The following is a 21922-nucleotide window of genomic DNA, read 5'->3' on the forward strand; positions in this document are numbered from 1 at the left end:
CAAACTATGGATAAAGGACTCCTTATCTGGACACCGTCACAGTGACAAGCCCTAAATAAGGAACGCTGAAGCACACAGAGCTCAGAGTAAAAGACACGCTTTAATGAACGGGGGAGACTAATGTTTTGATGTCGAAGTCGAACGCTCAGAATCAGGATCGCATGTCAGAAATTTGCGTTGGAGACAAACACGGTTGCGTAAGCGCTTCACAATGACAGCAACAGCAGCGTCCGAGAGAAAGGTGACGTTCAGAGACGTCTCCATCTCCACCGCCTCCATCCCGTCTCGCCGAACCCCTACCGATCTCCCCGCTTTCTGTTCTGCCAAACACCTCAACGCAACCCCCGCCAAATCAATGGCTTTGGTTTACCCCTTTTAACAAAATGTCATACCGGCTGACGAAAAAAAGTCTAACAGCTGTGGTGAGATCAATAATATTCCGCACCAGATTTTCATAAACAAAACCTGTGCTTATGGGTACGTGTAGCAGGACCACTGCCCTGGATGTCAAAGTGCCACAGTTCTCCACATGTGGGAGATCACACCTGACTGTCGACACCTTCAGGCAAGTGTAAGATTGCAGATATCACTTCTATCCCTGTGCTCCCTCTTTGAAAAGCACGGTGAAGAGCTGTCTCATAAACAGAGGAGAGAGATGAAACCAGATGAGAATGTGGTATGTAGCTACTGACTAAGGCCTATTTTAGTAAGCTCTCGTCTTTACGCACTCAAATCCCAAAACCTCAGTGCACAAACACTTTAATCCAGAAGAACCCATGTTAGATATTCACTAACTTGCTGGTGGGCAGAATTTAGGGTAAAATATTTATCTCAAACAGATTGCTACTGTGAACAAGGGTTGATGGCTGACATTTCAGATAACACGATGGCCCTGTAAGATGATTTCTTACTTACCAGTCTTCTGAGGACCAATCACCATGAACTTGGGGAGGCGGTCACATGTCTTCTCCTTTGACCATATGTCCTTGTGTCTCTTGTCATCGCAAGGGTTCTGAAGGCATCAGAGATTAATTATGAAAAAAACTGACAAAAAGACAGATGACATACACACACACACACACGTACAGATACACATTCACAGTCCTGCACACACACACATGCATAAGCACACAAGCATGTACACATTCATGCATGCACACATTCAGATAAAGACACCAAATGTTCAAGAAAAGTAGCCTATAAGATATAGTCCATCATTAACTGACAATTATGTAATGTAAATACACAGCCATCTCATGATCAGTTAGAACATGTGAATGCAAAGATATAACACATGTGTGCAGAGGCACACAAGCACACACACTCACACACATACACACACATTCACACTCACACACACACACTCACCCAAGCACACACACTCACACACATACACACACATTCACACTCTTACAGACACACACACTCACACACATACACACACATACATACACACACATTCACACTCACACTCACACACACACACACACACACACACACACACACACACACACACACACACCTGCCACAGTGGGTTCCTCTGCTCGGGGAACAGCTGGAAGTACTTGTGGGCCAGGCGTGGAGGAGGCAGGGTGTGCAGCCTCAGGTTGGTCCAGCACTGGACGAAGTTGGCCAGGTTCACAAATGTGTAGAGGCCCAGCCGGTCATTCCCGTAGTTAGACAAATGGGTCATAAAGATGCTTATCTGCACATAAAGTATAATGGAGGGAGAGAGAGAGAGAGAGAGAGAGAGAGAGAGATAAATAACATTAACAAAATAACATTAAACATGCCCCCATTAGATGGCAGTAGAGTTCCTGGACATTACAATTACTATTCCTTTGGACAAATTGCAAAATTGTAAACAATTATAAACAAACATATTTTTAATTTTTTTTTCTGCTAAAATAGAATAATCTGAAAGCTGTAATTACATGTTCTTTGGGTATCATACTGTTAAAACACAATTCTATCAACATGGGGCTGTCATTTTCATAAGAGGACAACATGCTACTAAAATAACTGTATAACCATTCTAATGTGGGTGTGTGAGTGTGTGTGTGTGAGTGTGTGTGTGTGTGTGTGTGAGTATGTGTGTGTGTGAGTGTGTGTGTGTGTGTCTGTGTGTGTGTATGTGTGTGTGAGTGTGAGTGTATGTATGCGTGTGTGTGCATGTGTGCGTGAGAAGGAAATTGTTGTAAAACAAAGGTCACGGTTAACACATCCAGCTGCAGAATTATTTCCTCCCGAACGCGCCTCTTTCTGAAGGATTGCACTGCACATGCTGTTTTCATGTTTTCATAAGCTTTTATTGTGGAGTGATATGAAATACGCATTCATAAATATCGCAGCAGCGTTTGGCTAGACCAGGAGGAGATGATGGATGTTGCAGCGAAATGAAACAGCAGACAATAATGGCTTTCAGAGATAGAGATATGCGTTCAGGATACACTCAATAGGCTGATTCAGACACGGTGGGAGAAGTGGCTACTCATGTACACAATTAGCCTGATCACTATTTAGTGCAGATGATGAATGACTTACATCTAAAAGCAGACTGACCTTCAGATGTTTTGAAGCGATAAAGTCACGTGCCCCTGTAGGGCCGTCTCAGGCCACTCAGCGGGAGGTGTGTTTGAAAGGCCTTCTCTCTGGCACACAATGCCCTTGTTTATTTCTTTGCTTTCTTCGGCCTTGACAAAATGCACACTTTTACTATTTGTTTTTCATATTACATTAATGCCATTTGGCAGACGCTCTTATCCAGAGCGACGTACAACAAAGTGCAAAGTGCATACCCATAACCAGGGATAAGCACGCTGAATGACCCTAGAAGGAAGTACAATTTCAACCGCTACCTGTACAACAAAGATAAGGACCAGGGCCTATTTGATCATCGGATAATTATTATTATTTTTTTTAATAATAATACCGCAACACGCAAATGTATGAATAAACAGCTTACGCAGCCAAACAAAACTAGCAAAGGTATCATCCTAATGACACAAGTAAATTACACAAGTAAATACAACAGTTAAGGTTTACAGGTTTACGTGTGCGAGGTGTGTAGTTTTACGTGTGTGGGGTGTGTAGTTTCACACGCGTGTGAGGTGTGTAGTTTGATACAAGGCGAGAGCTGATTTAGAGAGGGAGATCTGGAGGAGGTGTGGAGGAGTGACAGAATGGGCAGAAATAGGGATGGAACACGCCGGAGGAGAGGAGGGAGAAGAGAGAATAGATTCACTCAGAGGAGAGGAGGAGGGAAATATGTCATTGGATAGAAGACAACTAGAGAAGGAGGGGAAGACAGGAGAAATATTCAGAGGAGAAGACTAGAGAGGTGAGTAGACGAGTGGAGAGGAGGATGGAGGAGATAGAGTCAGAGGAGAGAAAGAAGGGAAGAAGAGTCTCGCACAGAAGAGAAAGGGCAAGTAGAGGAAGGAAAGACAATTGCACTGAGAGGAGAAGAGGTGAGAAGAGGTAAGAGGAGAGGAGGATGGAGGAGATAGAGTGGGAGGAGAGGAAGAGATACAGTGGGAGGAGCGCAGGACGGATGTACTGTAGCTAAGCTTTCTGCAGGTGTGAAAAACAGGAGTCGACAGGGAGGTGTGGCCAGAGGTCTGAGCATGAGCCAATCAGAAGCAGAGATGTGGCCCACACTGTCGCTAATAGGCCTGTCGCCATAACGCTCAACCCAACACCAATCTTAACCCTGTCACTGCTATAATCTCACTCACAGACCTGCCGCTAGTTTCAAATATTTCAGCCAGCGCCCATATCCAAATGGTGTGTAAAAATCATATATCTTGACCATTACTAAATGGAACAAACCTTTTACATGATAATGGCCCCCTTAGAGACATACAGTATACTGTAGAAAGGGGAATATCATATTATATCTGTATGACATATGCAATTTGTATGATCTAAATACAAAATTCAATCATACCATGTATATAAAAAAAACTAGTGAATTAATGTATTATATGTGCCACTTTTATAACACATATGTATTTTATATTTTTTATATACATATGAATATGTATGCATTTTTCCTTTTACTAATTCTGCACAGGGGACAGTCATGTTAAAATAAATATGTTTTCAATATGTGTCATTTAATAAAACATTCTAATACACAAATATGATTTTCACAAACTTTTTCAAAATGGCCACTCAGGGACAATATTTGGTATGGCACAGGCTATTCCAACATTCATCTTTCAGGGAATTTAAGGATCTTGCTGGATTGTAGTTAGTGAAGCCCCGGCAAAGAAAGTTTTGATCACAATCGCTGTGTTTTCAGAGTATATAATCCCCATCTTAAACCATCGCTGTTTCGAAACAGCCGGCAATATTATCGGATTCAAACATGCGTGTGAGATTACAAATCAATCTCAAAAAACTATTTTATTTTGAAGGCAGGCAGAGAATTATCTTTTACTTCTTAGAAAAATGCAAAGATTGTGTCGGCTCCAAGCCTGGCATAAGGCAGTCAGAATCAGAAATACTTCGAAAACTATTCTTATCATGTGGATTTATACGGCATTTATCGAGGTAGTCCTATAGCATAACGTTTCAATATGTCAACATATCAATCTAAAAGGTACTGAATTAACTCTAGTCTACATCATTACAATGGCTTTGCCATTATTGATGTAATTTCCCTCTATTAACTACACAAGGCAGTTATGAGTGACACAATACCATATGACACTGTCAAAATACATTTGAAACAGCCTGTAAATTGCTTTGTATTTCTATCAAAGGAGAGCATCAGACTTCAATTATGAGATGTTGTAACGTTATCGCGCTCTGTGTTAAAACTAATCAGCTTTAAATGACCGGGGCTGTTTGAAACCCTCGTTCAGTTGAGTTTGCAATGTGGCAGACAGCTCAGGAGTAAGTAGCTGGCTTCCCCTGCTCCCAACATCGCCTGTAATTTTCAGCACATTTATTAAACATAATTTCAATAGTATCTGGAGATCCAGGTTACTAAACAGTGTTGTTCCTTTGTTTGTCCCCGCCTCCCCACTTCTTTCAAAATCCACAGTTCTGATCCAATATTATTCACCCGGGCCCCTACCAACCGACATCAAAGGAACAGGCTTTCCATGACAACCGCCTAGCTCCAGATTAGACGCAGCGTTAGAAAGGTGAGCAGACCTTTTTTTGTATTTGAGTGGCAATTCACTTTGCATTGGAAGAAGAAGAATGAGGGGAAAAAAGAGGACCGCCTTTGAGCCCTCATGAAAATACGTCTTTGTTTTAGACGGCCTTCCACACATCAGTAATTTTGCGGGTTGTTCAGGGAAGAAAGTATCAAACAGCGGCTCTAGATTTAAATAAAGGACAGGGTGAGTCACAAAGAGATCTCTCTTTGTGAAGATTACACTGGGTTTAAAATAGCGAGATGTGTCAATGTGACAGCTGTCAACTGTAAAGACATTTTTCACATCAGCTGGAGGGGGCTGAATAAAGAAGTGTTGTACCGTTTTCTCCTCCAAAACTCCCTTCCATCTTCACATTAATACTCGGCAGTCAGACACCCTGGGATCTACAGTAAAGTACCACATCTAAAAGCCGATTTCACACTTTAATAAAGCCAAAAGACAGGCCTATGGGGCAGAATGGGCGGATGTTAATGTGTAAAATGGAAATGGTGAATAATTAGTAGAACTGCCTCGACTCCTTGGCAATGCAGAGGGAGACTGGGTGCAGAGCAGTTAGTCTTTAGAACAATCTAGAACAGGGGGGTGCTCAATTCAGGTCCTGGAGATTTATTGCCCTCCCAAACACTCTGTTATTTAAATAAAGTAGTGCTGTTTCTGCCCCTGGGGGGCAGTTAATTACAGAGAGCTGAAGACACTGCAAGAACCTCCAGAAGCAAGGCTAGGCCCAAAAACCCTCCTGATTGTGAAAGAACGTCTGGGTCACGTGTGAACTTATAATTACACCCCGGTTAACCCGGTTAAATTCTCCTTGAACAAAATTATAGATCACAATGTGAACCAATCCACACATTGGAACAGTGCCTTAGCAGATACCAGACCATAGGGCCCATCCACCCAGTGTCACACACTGGAACAAAGCCTTAACAGATGCAAGACCGTGGGGTATGAACAATGTCTGAAAATTTAGCCTGAATTATTCAGTCCGTGCAGTCCATTATGTTTTATTTTTTTTTGCAAGCGAATGCCTCAGTTGGTGTTTGAGATAAATTTTATTTGTCAAGGATTATGGCCCAGCTGCCAGCTGCTCATTAGCCAGTTTTTCAGGTGACAGTACCAATTATTATCTTTGAGCCGGCACGTACCCAACAACAACAACAAAAACAAAAGCGCTGATCTCGATTTCAAAGGCCCGCTGGTTTCTCGCAAGCCTCCTTCTCCATTACGATTAAAGCCCTTCAACAAATTGCGCTCCATTCCCCCCCCGGTTCAGAGGAAATATATATTTTGATGTAATTTGTCAGTGTTTACGAGGAGCGGAGCTGAAATTACATTTACCTCATCCGAGGCAGATGTAACTGGAAATATCGGTGCGTTTTCCTGGAGATAATGACTGGCAGCTACGGAGACTCCAGTCATGGGCGATGAAAGCCCCAATCACGCCCAGGCGGATGTGAAGGCTATGGCCGGGCTGGCGTTTGACAACGGCGCTTTGATTTATCCCTGCGCACGCCCCAGGAGCAGCCCAGACTGAATATTTATTAGAGAGAGGCTCGATGTTCTCACAGCACCTCAGAACCAAAGTGACAAATTACACCGTTTGTTGTTTAGTGCTTTTGATAGCGGAGATCAATCAATGCGTCAATAAATCATACACTAAACTTCAGACTGATAAACAAAAGCAGTGTGCAAGTATTTGGGCATCGATGCAATTTTTGTTATTGTTTTAGCTCTGTACTCCAGCACATTGGATTTGAAATAAAATAATGAGTATAAGACTGTCAGCATTAATTTAAGGGTAGTGACATGTACAATCGGTGATCAGCCCTTTTCACACATTTTACCCAAATTTCACCCAAATTTTAGGGGAGCAGAAGTAATTGGACAGTTGGCTGCTCGGTTGTTTCTTGGCCAGCCGTATGTCCGTGCATCAGTATTCATGGACAAGAAAGCTGTCAACAGTCTAAAGTTGATTCTAGTTGTGGACTTGGAGCATGTTACTTTTGTTTCTCAACATGAGGACAACATATGTACCAATGCCAGTAAAGCAGGCCACCATGAAGCTGAAAAATCATAATAACCCAACCTTAGGTGTGTCAAAATCAATCGTTTGATATATTGTTAGGAAACAAGAACACACTGGTGATCGTAGCAACAACCTGGTAGAGCATAGAAGATCACTGTAGTGGATGAGCGAAGAATACTTTCAGCTGTGAAGAAAAGATGTGTCAAAGACTATCATATAGAGCAGACTACACCAGGTTACACCAGTAGGTTCACTCCCTGAGACAAACCACAGGTAATTCTCAAGATCAGAATGGCCAGATTAGAGTTTGTTGTAAAATACATAAAAAATTGTAGTTGTTTTTTTTTTAGTTCTGGAACAAAAGCCTTATGGACAGGTTAGATTAGTCACCTGCATGACAAGAAGAGGAAAGTGTGGAGAAACCCAAAAGTTTTTCTGGGCCAAAAAGTGAAATGACAGATTGACCAAGTCAATCAGCTGACCTGAATCCAGCTGAACATTTGTTGAAGACAAAACACCCCAGAAACAAGATGGCTGCAGTGCAGACCAGGCAGAGCATCAGCAAAGAAGATATCCAGCGTCTGGTGATGTCTATGGGCCGCAGACTTCAGGCAGCCCTCAAATGCAAAGGATTTGCAAGTTGCAACCAAGCACTAAATATGGAAACTGCAGTTCAGATTAGGTTAATTTGTCCATTACTTTTTCTCCCCTAAAACTATGTAGAAATTGGTGCAGTTCCATCATCTAATATGGATGTAAATACAAAAGCATCCACTCAAATTAGAGTTGACAGTCTGTACTTTAACCTCACATTCATGCCTCAATTTCAGATCTAACGTGTTGGAGCACTGAGCCAAAACACCAAAAATTGCGTGACTAGTGGTGTTCAGAACGGACCGACAAGCACTTCATGGCAGTCTGAAACAGATCTTTAAAAACTCATTTCTGATTTATGACTTTGCTCACTGGGGCAGGAGCAGTCTGTTCTCAGATGTTTCCTATGACTGAGCCCTTTTTCGGTTAAATTATTCAACCAAACAACACCCAGCGAGTCCCAAAAAACAGCGGGGCAGAAAGCAGGGGACCTCGTTTTCATATCGCTTTTCAACGTGCTTCCCCCTTTTTCACTCTGATCGCACTCACTACCCTGTGACACTCACTAGCCTGGTGTCAATCTGGGAGGGTCAAAGACACACTCTCCACCGGAGCACGAGACGCCACACTGGCCAGGCTCACGCAGACACGACACGTCGGAGGAAGGCAGTACCTGCTGCTCTACAGGTAAACCGCAAGCCCCCGCTCCACCAGCAGGGGTCGGTAGTGTGCGTCGACACATCCCTGCCAACCCATCCTCGGGCGATGCGGCCAAAACCAGCCTTTTTTTTTCTGGTCATGCTGCGAGATGGTGCCCACTAGCACCACTTTCGTTGGTTCCAGTATAGGTCAATCAGGGATAGTTTGCGTTGCGTCTCACGTGCTTAGCATCGGCTTGCCTACTGTGCAGTCTCCAAAATGTACAAAATGGCGGTGCCGGTAAACTCGATTTCTGTGGTTTGAAAATGCTTTTAACAAGCCCATGGGTAGTGAGTGGGTGATGTAACAGACAAAGTGCAAGAGCCAACTGTGCATCACCCTATGGAGCTGCCTGCCACAGTCTGGACTGGAATAGCACCTTAATGGGATCAGGAGGAGCCACCCAGCAGCCCCCAATGGTAAATGGATCCAAAGAGCTGTACAATTGTTGCTTCTCATTCACCCATTCACACACCAATAGCGATTGGCTGCCATACAAGGCCCCAACCAGCTCGTCACAAGCAATTGAGGGTTAAGTGTCCTGCTCAGGGACACTTCAACTCACCCAGGGCAGGGGATTGGTCTGAAAAACTGAACCACTTTGCAACATGGTCACATGTCTGCATGCTTTAACGCATTTTCTTGCTGCCACATGATTGGCTGATTAAACATTTGCATTAACAAGCTGCTGTAATGGTCTACCTAGTAAAGTGATCACGGAGTATATATTTTAACATATATAAAACTCAGAGATGTATTTTGCTTTATAGCCTTTCTCAGAGTGTGGTTAGTGGTTCACTTCAGATAGCACTCAAGCGCTACATCCCAAGCCTGGCCATTGAGAATATGAAAAGAGAGATGCTGGTGTGTTGTGTTTAGGAAGACTCTTACTGCAAGGCATTGTGGGAATGTGCTGTAAAAGGACGCGTGAGATATGACACAGCTGGGCCACGCGTTGAGCGGAAAAGCCTCTCAGAGGCCTGATCGGTCTCTGCGCTTTCATGTTGAGCTCCTTTCATTCGCTGGAAAACCCCCCCCCCCCCCCTCCCCCCGCGACCCGAAAGTCACCTGCCAGATGCGCTGCATTACCGCTGAACTGAGACACAGAAAGACACATCAGAGGCAGAGCTGAAAGACACCAGCAAGGTGTGGCAGGATCGAGCACGCTCCTGTCACAGACGCGCTTTCCCGGTCGCTGCAAGAGCTACGTTCTCAGCGAGTTTGGGAAGCCAACAGCTTTCACTTCAAAGTCAAGATCCAGAGACACACAGCTAGCTATGAAACAAGACAAAAGCAACACAGGACTGAAATGAAAAAAGAAAAAATCTGAAAAAGTCTAGAGATGAAGAGACAGCACCCTTCCCTCCAGGCTGACAGACAATAATGAAAAAGACCGTTTCAATAATTGATTTCCTGTCGTTGACCCTGACGATATTCATAACTTTGTGCCAGCAAAAAGAAAAAAGAAAAGAAAAAAAACCCCAGTGAGCTGCTAACATGCAGGATGACGGGAAAACCACCTCCGTCGAGTGAGAAGGACAATCGGGTTTATCTGCCTCTCAATTGTGTGGTCTCTACACTACACCTCCCCTTTCAGATAAAACCTCATTTTCTTTCCCCAGAGAGGTCCGCAGCATCAGAAGCCCCTCCTGCTACATATGCACATATTTATTTACCCATTTACTGTGTGATTTATTTGGTGCCCACGGAATATATGAAAATAAGAATAAAGAAATTAATTCTGCTCTCAGCGTGGGGCGTTGACATTATCCACCTTGGTAAAGACGGAACCCTTCCCATGCAGAGACCAGAGACCCACAGCCAGGTTTATTAACTGCCGTGTAATTAAAACCAGAGATTACATTTTTTCAAGAATAATAACAATAAAACAAAATCAATAATGGTGTAATATAAAGGCTTTTAGTGTCTGCTAAAATGATACTGGATTTATTAAGAGAATGGATTCAGTTATGAATAGGCCAAAATTAAATCGCATCTACAGTGCATCTCTCCAAATAGCATTTTCATTTCTTAAGGCATTCTTGGACCTTCCCATTTTTGGCTTATTTCTAATTGAAACCATCTCTTTATAGTAACCTCTTTCATCACAACTACAAACAAGAGAGCTACACCTTTTTCCTTGTTTGTCCTTCCCAGTATTATCACTGAGAATTCAAAAATGTGTACATATGTGTACATAATGAATACATATGTACTCACACCAATGGAATGAAGGTGTTAAAGTATTTTTTTCTTTTCCTTAAAGCCCAATTTTATTCAGCATGGGGTATTAGCCTGGGAAATGTTCAAATCAACACTGTGTACATGTATTTCCCTGTGAGACACATCTAAGTTCACCGGAACTTTCTAATGTCCCAGAACACCTCTACACTGAGAGCAACCTGATAACACAATATTTACTACGCTATTAATTCAGACTGGGCTGAATATGTTTAAAGTCAATCGGGCAACTACCCATCCTACTATATTCACATTTTAATGAAAAATAATAGTGCCTATGTCTATTGTCATATTATAAAAGGAGGAATACTGTTCCCTGATAGTGAAGTGATTCAGCAGTTTTTGGAAATTAAATGGAATGTATTAAATGTTCAAATATACCGGTACAGTTCAAGTTTGTTGCCGTGTCCCATTGTGTACCTCGCATGAACTATACAAACTCCAATGAACCTTTAAAATGTGATGGTATGATAATGAGAAGCATGCTGACTGTGCCGTTATAGACGCGTTGAACAGCGTACGCTTTGAGCCGCTCCACTCCGCTGCTCCGCCTTGTGCCGAGTCTTGTTCAGGTCTAACGGCCTGGACCTCTCCTCTCCTCCAGCGTGGAGACTCAGCGGTCCTGCGGGGAAGCTCTGCCAGGACGCACTGGCGTGTGGAAACAGTCTGTTTGTTCCAGGATCAGTGGAGAGCGGGCACTGTGCAGATATTTACACCATCTGCACGGGCCCATCAGTCGCCCCGGGCCGTTAGTTTAACGCACCCGTACAATGTAAACATTAGCGCGTCCCGGCAGCACCTGGTCCAAACAAGTGTAATGTTAACGGGAGAAACATCCCTGGCTGCAAACACCTCCGTCCTGTTGGGTGCCAGCGCACAATGTTGTGCTGATTTCGGTAAGCATATAAAGGATGGCCTGAAACGGCGCTTAGCTTGGTGCACTCGTGCATTATCTTGCCAAATTGAATGGATGTTTAGGAACACCTTGCCAAAGTCTGCTCCAAAATGGCTCAGGCATTACTGTAGTGCAATTTAGTACATGGCCACAGTCCTGTTTGGGGTATCTTCCAGCTTTCTAGAAGGTTCTGTGTGGCTCACTGATGCCCCTTATTAAGCTGACCTCAACTCCATGCTTTCCTCTTCATTCTTAATTAATCAGCCATTGCATAGAAGTTTACAGCAACATAAATATAATTTATGTCAATACACCTGGCAGAGCAGTGATTATCTTTGAATTGTATTGAGTTCAATTAATTCAATTAAATTCAGTTCAAATAATGCTCTCTGAATGAAACTGATTGTGTTGAGGCATACGTCATGTGGTTATGTAATTATAGCAGTTCACCCCTGCTGATGTCATTCAACTTCCCACCAGCAGTCACAGTCAATCCCAGAACCCCTTGCAGTGAAGAGAACTGCCCAAATATTCCCATGCTACAGTCACAAATAAACATCAGCATTTCCTTCTTACATTAAAAAGTAATAATTACTGGCCATGCACTGGGAATGACAAATCTTACAGTATGATCATGCGCTTGAAATATTAAACAAGCGCTAAACAAAACAATGACCCTAAGACCTAGCTGAAAAGCTAGATAGCTAAGCCAAGAAGCTAAGAATGTGTGACAGCGTAAGTCATTTAAGTATGTTACTCAAACCTTCTTAAGAAATATGCAAATGGAGCCTGTCACAAAAAATTCTAAAACGTAATTATTTACAGGTTAGCATTTCAGGCCAAATATTCTTGACCACCAACGCATTGCTAATCAGTTACAAAAAAAAAGATTAGTGGAGAGATTAGGCTGTGATTAAAACAGCTCACTTGTGACACGTTTGTAAAACATCCAATCGATTCACATTCACGGGAGAATACCGTTTCCTGCATAATTCTGCAGTTCCTGATAATGGAGAATCCACCGAGCTGGCAGTCCCAGCACAAGGTCTTCCTCTCTGGAAATAATTCTGCCTGTCTGTCCTGCTATTGGCTACTATAAACAGATTTTGTTATTGGCTGAAGTAGATACATTGAGGCTATTTATGCAGGCAGCGCCAATTGGAAGAATTATTAATCCAATGCTACGTGTATTCAGATAACAAAATAAAGGCTGTTTTCAATTTGGTCCATTAATGTGTCTACAAGCACACACACACAAATGTGCAAACACATGCCCACAAGCTTTTTTTTACAAGCACACATGTGCACACACACATACACACACAAAAGCACAAACACACACACATATTATATGTCCGTCCATTTATAGTGGCCAAGGATTTCCCAGCACAGTTTTAAAGGACCAAGGGTACTTCCATAAAATAAGAAATAAAAACCGTTTTCACAAACACTGTACTTCCAAACCACATTACTCCTAACAAAGAAGTTCTGTTGAGAATTATTCCCTGTCGCATTAATTGCTGATGCAATAAAAGAACGCGTAAAAGAACGGCGATGAAAAGTTTTCACTGGCTTCATGTCAAAACACCCACCGCACGCATTCTGCTGTGGGGTTAATTAAAAGCCAGGCACTACCTCCGATGAAGACAAAGTAAGGCACCCCGCTAATCTCCGCACGCGCCCCGCTGCAGACGTAGCGATTTCCCCTCCCCTCGTGCGCACTCCAGCCCAGTCTCTGCCCAAGCCATGTGGGCCGACTCATTTTCACAGATCCCGGAGAGCCAGAAGGATCTAGAGGCCCCGAACGCGCCCGTTTTACGCCGTCGCGCGTCTGCCAGCCGAGCCCGGGTCACGTGACGCGCAGTTTTTTCTGCCCGATTAATTTTGGCACCGCGAACAGAGCGAGTACAATTTGGTCCTTGTCTACCTATTCTATCTGATGGGTCTCCAGATGGTATTCCGTGCTTCCAGACCAGATGTTCCTTCCTGGAGCCAGTTCAGGACCTGCCAGAATTATAAATAATGTTCCGGAGCCTTCCTCCCGAAACGCCAGCAGGACTGACAACAGATGAATATCCATCCATTAAATATTTTATCTCTACACCACGATGAGGAAAGTGGATCATGGAAGCTTTCTAGGTTCACCACATGATTATTTTTGTATGAAACCATTGGCTGACCGGTATATAAACTTTGACTCGCATACGGTAGATTATTGAGAATTACAACTGAATAACCAACTATTGGTAATTCTCCGTAGTTATTAACTACAACTATCTATTGTTCTATTCCGTTAAAAATGAGGGTCATTAAAACACGCTAAATGTAATAAACCAATCCAACGTGGTCATGTGCACGTCGAAGCACACCTCATCTCCGCTGTAGATTTTCACACTTTGCTTGAACGAAGAGGCAGAGTCGAGCAAAGAGTGGAACGGCAGAGAGGCAAAGCACAGTCAGGCTCACACAGACACGAGGCGGAGGAATCCCACCGAACCAAAATACTCCCTTCAGGGAGTTTTTCCGCCGGGCCCTATCACCCTGCCTCATGCGACACTAGCACCAATTAGCAGGTACGCAGTAAGTGCTATTCCTTTTATGATTATCGCCATCAAATTCCAAGCATCAGCAGAAACTCTGATCCACAGTGGGAGTTTTCACAGCTGAAACTGCTGACAGGGAAAGGGAATCCCCCCCCCCCATCCCAGACTCATTTCAGCACACTGTACTTCACCCCTGACTCAAGCTCTCCTGACACAAAATCCTCCGGCTTTCAAATCCCATTTCCGCCAGGCTTCCGTCTCACCTTGACCCGTTTCTCACAAACAGCAGAGCCTTAAACAGGCAGAGCCGTTTCAGCACCACCTCTGCAGCTCCGCGGTTCTGCAGCTCCGCGGCTCTGCGCCGGGGCCTTCTTCATCGTCAGGCGCTTTTTTTTTTGGATGGCGGTGTTGGCGGTAGCTTGAGTCAGTTCTGCAAGATGTGCTTTGCAGATTGGTGACGGTGTTTTTTACAGGATTGGTTCGCTCGTGAAATCCTATTTAGAAAAAAAACAAGGTTCCACTCGTACATGTACGCTCAGCGATCACTTTATTCTGTGGACCTGTACACCAGCTTGTTATGCAAATATTTAGTCAGCCAATCTTGTGGCAGCAACTAAATGCAGACATGGTCAAGAGGTTCAGCTGTTTCTCAGACCTTATGTCAGAATGGGGAAGAAATGTGATCTAAGTGAGTTTGACTGTGCGATGATTGTTGGTGCCAGACAGGGTGGTTTGAATATCTCTAGAGTTTGCAGAGAATGGTGCGAAAAACAACCAGTGACTAGCACTTCAGCGGGCAAAAACCTTGTTAATGAGAAAGGTGGTAACAGAAGCCCAACAAGAAGGTGTCAGTAACGCAAATAACAACACATTACAACAGTGGTATGCAGAAGAGCATCTCTGAACACACAATGCGTCTAACCTCTAAGTGCATAGGCTACAGCAGCAGAAGAAGCAATAAGTCAAAAAAATAAGTCGAATAAATACCTAATAAGATGCTCACTGAGTGTAAACAAAGTCAGGGTCCTGAACGGCTATCTCTTAAAAGCACAAATAAACTTGCCGTATAGCCATAATGACAGCATTATATTTCTATGCTGAAATCATACAGCATGGTGAGTTAGCATTTACAGCATACAGCACTGCAGACACGTATTCAAGTGGCAGCATTTGCCTCTTCCTCGCAGCAAAGTTTGTTTAATAGGGCCCAGATGATCACATCATTTACTGTGTAATTTGAAAAGAAAGGTCTATCCTTAGGCCTACAATTTCGGGGCTTTTCAAAAACTGTTTGAGATGAAAATTCTCTCTTTCTCTCTCTCTCTCTCATTTCCTGGCAGATCTATGCAGGAGCCTGAAGTTTGATACAAAAGGGGTGACGAGAGGACAGAACGTTTCCATTACAAAGTAGCCTCCTTAGCTCCGGATATATTTCTCTTTGATTGAAAATGTCATTGCTTCTGAACGCAAGCTCCCCTGCAGTATCTCGACGCACCTGAAACGGCCTCTTTGTTCCGTTTCCCTGGGATAATTGAAATCTGAACATCAATAGAGTGAACGATGCCAGTTAAATTTGTTCCGGCTCCTTCCGTAATCGTCGTCTCCTGTGCGGCGTCCGCCCCGCCGACGAGCCCCTCTCCCGGGCCCCCGTGTCGAGCCCGGCGCTTCCTCGCAGACAGTCGGCCCGTGTCCCTGTCGGAGGAAATTACCACTTCCTTCCGACGTCCACAGTTTTTACGACGCTGTTCGCCGAACGTCAAACCTCCCCGGCGCAGATCGGGGAGAAAATAACAGACGGAATGAAGTCGTGGGGGATTTACCGAACGCCACGCGGAAGACGTGCCCGGTCCCTGCCGTCGCCCACGGCGACCGCCGGCCAGACGCGACAGCCGGGAGCGCGGTGTGTTAGCCAGAGTGACGCCGCGTCACGGCTAACGTCGCGTGTCACGGCGGGAGCGGTCTCGTCCCGCACCGGCCCCTCTCCCCCGCCTGCGGGGAAAACGCAATAAGGGCCCCGCGTTTACCCGCGACTCCCGCTCGCCGGAGAGATATTGAACTCGCGCAATATCCAGCCTCTTTAATATCACTTCTGCTCTGTTTGCTTAACGCCTTCCCCTGTTTCTGCCCAGAGACGCCGTCAGCCCGAAACTCCGTTTTCTGATGCGCTTTAAATAATGGATGACCGTGTAGAAGACTGTGCCCCTGCTCTGTAATCTGGGCCCAGATGCAAGGTGGCGGCTCGCCGTGTATATTCGCGTTTGTTTTTGTTTTTCCACCTTGCATCGGAGGGAGCCGATCGAGCGTCGAGCCACCGCTGCCTCCTTTGATAGCTCCCCCTCCCCCTTCGTGCAGAACCAAACACTCTCCGCTAATGCAGAGAGAAATTTCTGCTGATATTCAGGATTTTTTTCCCCCCTAATAAGCAAGGGAGCGATGCTAACCATTAAATGTTGTCCCTGATTCATTTATATCAGCTGGTTCCTGACAGCCAGACGAGCACCCCCTCCCCTGCTCGGAGCAGAGCTGTTAGAGAGGCTTATTTCACTGGGCTCTGAGCTCCAGAAAACACTCGCTTTCATATACAGTAATAGGGCTGACTGGAGGAGGCCTGTGAGTGTGTGAGTGTGTGTCTGTGTGTGTATGGGGGTATGTCATTCCTGCCACCCTCTGAAGTTAACAAAGTATCTGTAGTAGACGATGACTCACACACCCCCACCCATTCTCTCGAAACAAATTAGAGCACAGGCCCTTTCCCCCTTCACTCTACCCCTCTGTGCGCTTTTTAATCACGGCAGTATTATTCTGTCCGTTCCCCTCTCTCTCTCTGTTTCGCCGAAACTAAACAAACAAATAAAGGCGGGCAGTAGCCGTGATAAATCACAGCCCGCGGAGCGCGCCGGAGTTTGAGGGGCTGTCAGGGCAGCGCAGGCTCATTTCTTTAGCGCTCTCGGACCACTGCTTTATTTACCGCGCCCGGCCCGCCGCGCGCCGAAGGCCGCTAGCGTGGCGTCGGGGGCAGCCGAGGTGAAGTCTGCTGTGGTTAAACAGGGCGACTGCTCCACCCCAGCACCTCTGACCTACGACCTCTGACCTATGCGCGTGGTTCGGCCCGGCTGGAGCGACACTGGGGAGCGCAGGCTAAGGACACGAGCTCTCAGGCCGTCGTCCCGCAGCGGGGCCAGAAGGGTCGGATTGTTCCGGAACCTTGCAGGGTGAGGGCGTCCAATCTTATCCGGTGTGGGTGCACGTTTTTGTTTCAGCCCAACGCTAAGACACCGGATTCAACTTATCGTTGTTCTCACACTCAAAGTTCTTCACAGTAATGAGGAGAAATCTCACCTCAACCACCACCAATGTGCAGCACCCACCTGGATAAGTTTGGACGCCCTCACCCTACAGCGTTCCGGAAAAATCTGACCATCCAGCCAGCTCCGGTCTGTCGGTGCCTTGGCCCGCGAACATTCACTTTAGCGCCGTAAAGATCTGTCTGGAGTGGGACCCCCTGCCATTTAATCCTCCTCACTCAAACACAGTCCCCTGGCTCCCCCTCAGTGCTATTCTCCCTCTCTGCTGGGCGGAATAACGGCAGGGCCGAGGGGATTTCTGCGGCAGCGCGGATACCAGCATCGACCCCCGGCTCTCTGGCGTAGGAGCGCATTGTTTGGGGGCCGTCAATACTGCGCGGGCCCCTGGGTGGCCTTTTGGACCCCGTACCCCAGGGGCCCATCTCAGCCCTGAATGCCCCGCAGCACTGGGCCTGGTCTCTGTAGGGGGCGCTCTGCCCCCCTCCCCTCCAGGGACCTGAGAGAGCTATCTTACAGCAGCATTTTTGCTCTTCAAGGATGAAATTTCCCAAATGTACTCTGGAACTACTGTAATGTCCTCTTTGGGCACAAATGAGTCAATTTTCCAAGCAAAAGACGTATAGGGTACCACCAAAGGGAGAAGCATTTGTACCTTTTTAAGCACTTCTCGTACCTTTTCTGAGTCAGTGTCAGTGCCAATAAATCGATTGTTAATACTTGGGAGTTATTTCCACACAAATTCTTTACTACCTCATTACCCCGTTTTACTTCCCCAACCTCTAGATAAGATGACAAGGGACCTGTGTCTTTCACTTTCCACATATTTACAGAAACAACATCTGCTTGTGTTAGGTATGACTTCTAAAGGAAAGGAAAGGAAAGATTTCAGGAAAATTCTAACACTCTGACACTGAATAAACTGGATACTTAACACAATACGTGCACACCGCACTGTTAAATCACAGTATTGTACTGACGACTGAAAACGCAAACATTTGTGTTGATAATAGAACCACAGACATCTCCTCTCGTCATTAATGCGCAGTTGTTTTACTCAAATGTAAATTTTAGATGATACCGTTCAAGTGATTAAACCGGATGTCCGTTTAATGGTTTTTATCAGCAACCAACGCTAATGCAGCAGTGACACCGTAAAGCAGTCTGAATGGGAAAAAGCTAAAAACCCATTAACATCTGCAACAGTGAGTAACAGTACACTTCAGCTGGTGGAGGGTGTGTGGAGACAGGCCTTTCTGCTCAGTCTGGCTGGCACTTTGGTGCCTGCTCGCGTTAGTAATTAAAGCACTACAGTTATGAGAAGCTTAATTGATTTTGAAATATCATCGAGGAGAGACGCAAAGTCGGGGGACTGAAGAGATGAGAGTAAAAGTGAAAGCGCGGTAAACATCGGCGGCTGAATGAAGACAGGTATAAGGGAGAGGGAGAGGGAGAGGGAGGGAGACCAGTCTCACAGAGTCTCTGACGTCTCTGACACTAAGTACACACCAAACACAACATGGCTGACTCTCACTGAGACTGGAGTATTTAAGGTACTCAGGGGTTGGCATGTGTGTGCAAGCGTTTGCGTTTTTGTGATTGAATGTGTGTCTTTGTGTATGTGTATGTGTGAGTGTGTGTCTGTGTGTGTGCGTGTGTGTGTGTGCATGCCTGTGTGTGTGCGCCTGTGTGTGTGTGTGTGCATGCCTGTGTGTGTGCCTGTGTGTGTGTTTGTGTGTGTCTGCATGCCTGTGTGTGTGTGTGTGTGTGCATGCCTGTATGTGTGTCTGTATGTGTGTGTGCGTGTGTGCATGCCTGTGTGTGTGTCTGTGCGTGTGTGTGCATGCCTGTGTGCATGCCTGTGTGTGTGCCTGTGCGTGTGTGTGTGTGCATGCCTGTGTGTGTGCCTGTGTGCATGCCTGTGTGTGTGTGTGTGTGTGTGTGTGTGTGCATGCCTGTGTGTGTGTGCCTGTGTGCCGCACCCATAACCCTGTTAGAGCCGGCCCTAGCACAGCCCGCTGCTCCAGTGTGTGCCGCTCAGTGGAGATGTTCGTGGAGATGTTTGTGGTGCCTCCAGTTGCATGTCTCTTTGGCTCCACATAAAACATTTACAGCGGTAGCCTTGCGTTCCGTTTACACCCTGAAATAACCCTCGTCCTGGCAGAGAAGGGAGCGCGAGCCCCTGCTATATCTCACAGCTTCTCCGACTGGGGCGTTTGCCATTCTTTTTTCACCAAAATGATCTCTCTCGCATTCCTCCTTCCGCTCTGAACATAACTGCAGCAGACAGCGCTGTTATAGTTTTGACAAACTCAATCACAGTATCCTTCACTCCCCCTCTCTCTCTTTCAGAAAATGAAAGTCTTTCAAAAGGTGTGCGTAGAGGTTTTGATGGAACAGGAATGATTTTTTTGGCTCTGAAGTCTACAAAGGGCTATAGACCGTGTTGTTTCAGGCAGCAGTGTAGCATGAAGGTCAGAGAATTGGACAGTTGTTTTGTTCGTTGTAGCCTTGTGCAAGGTACTTGGCATGGATGGATTGCATGTAAGAAGCGCATAAGCTGTGTTTGTAAGTTGTTCTTGACATTTCTAGAGATATTTACACAGTGTTTTTCACCTTATATTGGAATATGCATGACATTGATCTTTCAGCCTTAAAGAAAAATATTGCTCGGTGCCCTTTTCAAAACCTTAACCTGTACCAGAACAAATAGGATGGGGGGGGGTATAGTCAGATGCATATATGAACATAGTCAAAGAATATAGCACCAATGAAACACAAAATATTGAGAAATGGGGGCTCCCCCCATGCAACAAGTCGGTGGAAACGAGAAGACCGAAGTGATTTTTCTCTAATCAGGAGGTCACATGGGTGAAAGCATGGACATATCCAAGAGATAACAAGACACACACATAACAGGTCACGGAGATAACATAGTGATAACAGCACACAGGATTCTATCATTGCCACAAGACGTTGTGATGGAGTGGAGAGGTGAATGTGGTTGACTGAGGTGATAAGACATATTTCCATTTATTGCTATTTAAGTCCAATTACTCGCCATTCAGATTAATATTTGAAAATATGCATACTCGTTGTTTTTAAGCCTGCAAAGCCACCTACTCAGTCAGGATGAAACACTGGAATTTTCATTTGAAATCCAGTATAATTTGATTGTTAATTAAAAGTTTATTAAGCTATTTAAAATAGGTCTCATCTGAATAGTCATTTTTACTAAATACTGAACATTAAACATAAATACATGACATGATTAATTTGTGAAAGAAGTCTTCAGAACTGAAAAAAATTAAGTACCAGACAGCCAGCTGAGCTTGATATTTCGCACATAAGATCGTGGTAGCAGAGAGAGCTGGTTTGATTCACTTGTGTTCATTGCATATTGAAAGAGTTTAGGTAGCGAATGGGGAATGCTTCATTTCAATATTCAGCTAACAAGTGCCATGCTGTTCCACAGCTTAGAGAGAGGAGCATACAGCATCCGCTTATGTTAGGTAGCAGAGGGCCAGGCTGATATGCATGGCTATGCAAACACACACACACACACACACACACATAGACACACACACACACACACACATAGACACACACATAGACACACACACACACACACATAGACACACACAAACGCACACGCACACACACACGCATACACACAGGCACATGCACACCCACACACTCACACAAACGCATACACACATGCATACACACGCATACACACACACACACACGCACACACACGCACACACACACACACATAGACACACACACACACGCATAGACACACACACACACGCATAGACACACACACACACATATAGACACACACACACACGCATAGACACACACACACACACACACGCATAGACACACACACACACATGCATAGACACACACACACACATGCATAGACACACACAAACGCACACGCACACACACACGCATACACACAGGCACATGCACACCCACACACTCACACAAACGCATACACACATGCATACACACGCATACACACACATGTATGCATACACACACATGCACATGCGTACACACACACAGACACGCACACACACACACACACACATACACACACACACGCTCACACATGCACACACACTCATGAATACACACACACACGCATGCGCACAGACACACACCCACATGCGCACAGACACATACATACGCACACACACACGCACACATGCAAACACGCACTCAAACACGTACATACACACACACACACACACACCCAGACACAAACACACACGCACATACCTCATCACTTCTACCCTGACTACCCTGACAGCCTACGACCTTACATAAACCTCCATCAAACAGTCAATCCTCTCTGGCACACACACCAAACGCAGACATATGGTCTGGCAGATTAAAATTCAAAGTGAATCATAAAAATGACTGAAAGTTTGTTGTTG

At 45.1% G+C, this 21922-nt stretch overlaps 1 protein-coding gene across 3 annotated transcripts in view; it reads right to left on the minus strand.

Moving 5' to 3' along the window:
• The window catches only part of ndst3 (N-deacetylase/N-sulfotransferase (heparan glucosaminyl) 3), a 108462-nt gene that overhangs the window by 20253 nt on the left and 66287 nt on the right, over positions 1 to 21922 (minus strand). For all 3 annotated transcript variants that reach the window (XM_061246289.1, XM_061246288.1, XM_061246290.1), the window contains 2 exons: positions 1523 to 1705; positions 916 to 1012 (listed from right to left, as the gene is read on the minus strand). In XM_061246289.1, coding sequence (XP_061102273.1) covers positions 916 to 1012; positions 1523 to 1705 — 280 coding nt within the window. The remainder of the gene's footprint in view (positions 1 to 915; positions 1013 to 1522; positions 1706 to 21922) is intronic.

This window comes from Conger conger, chromosome 6 (genome assembly GCF_963514075.1).
Source record: "Conger conger chromosome 6, fConCon1.1, whole genome shotgun sequence".
In the NCBI taxonomy this organism is placed as follows: domain Eukaryota; kingdom Metazoa; phylum Chordata; class Actinopteri; order Anguilliformes; family Congridae; genus Conger; species Conger conger.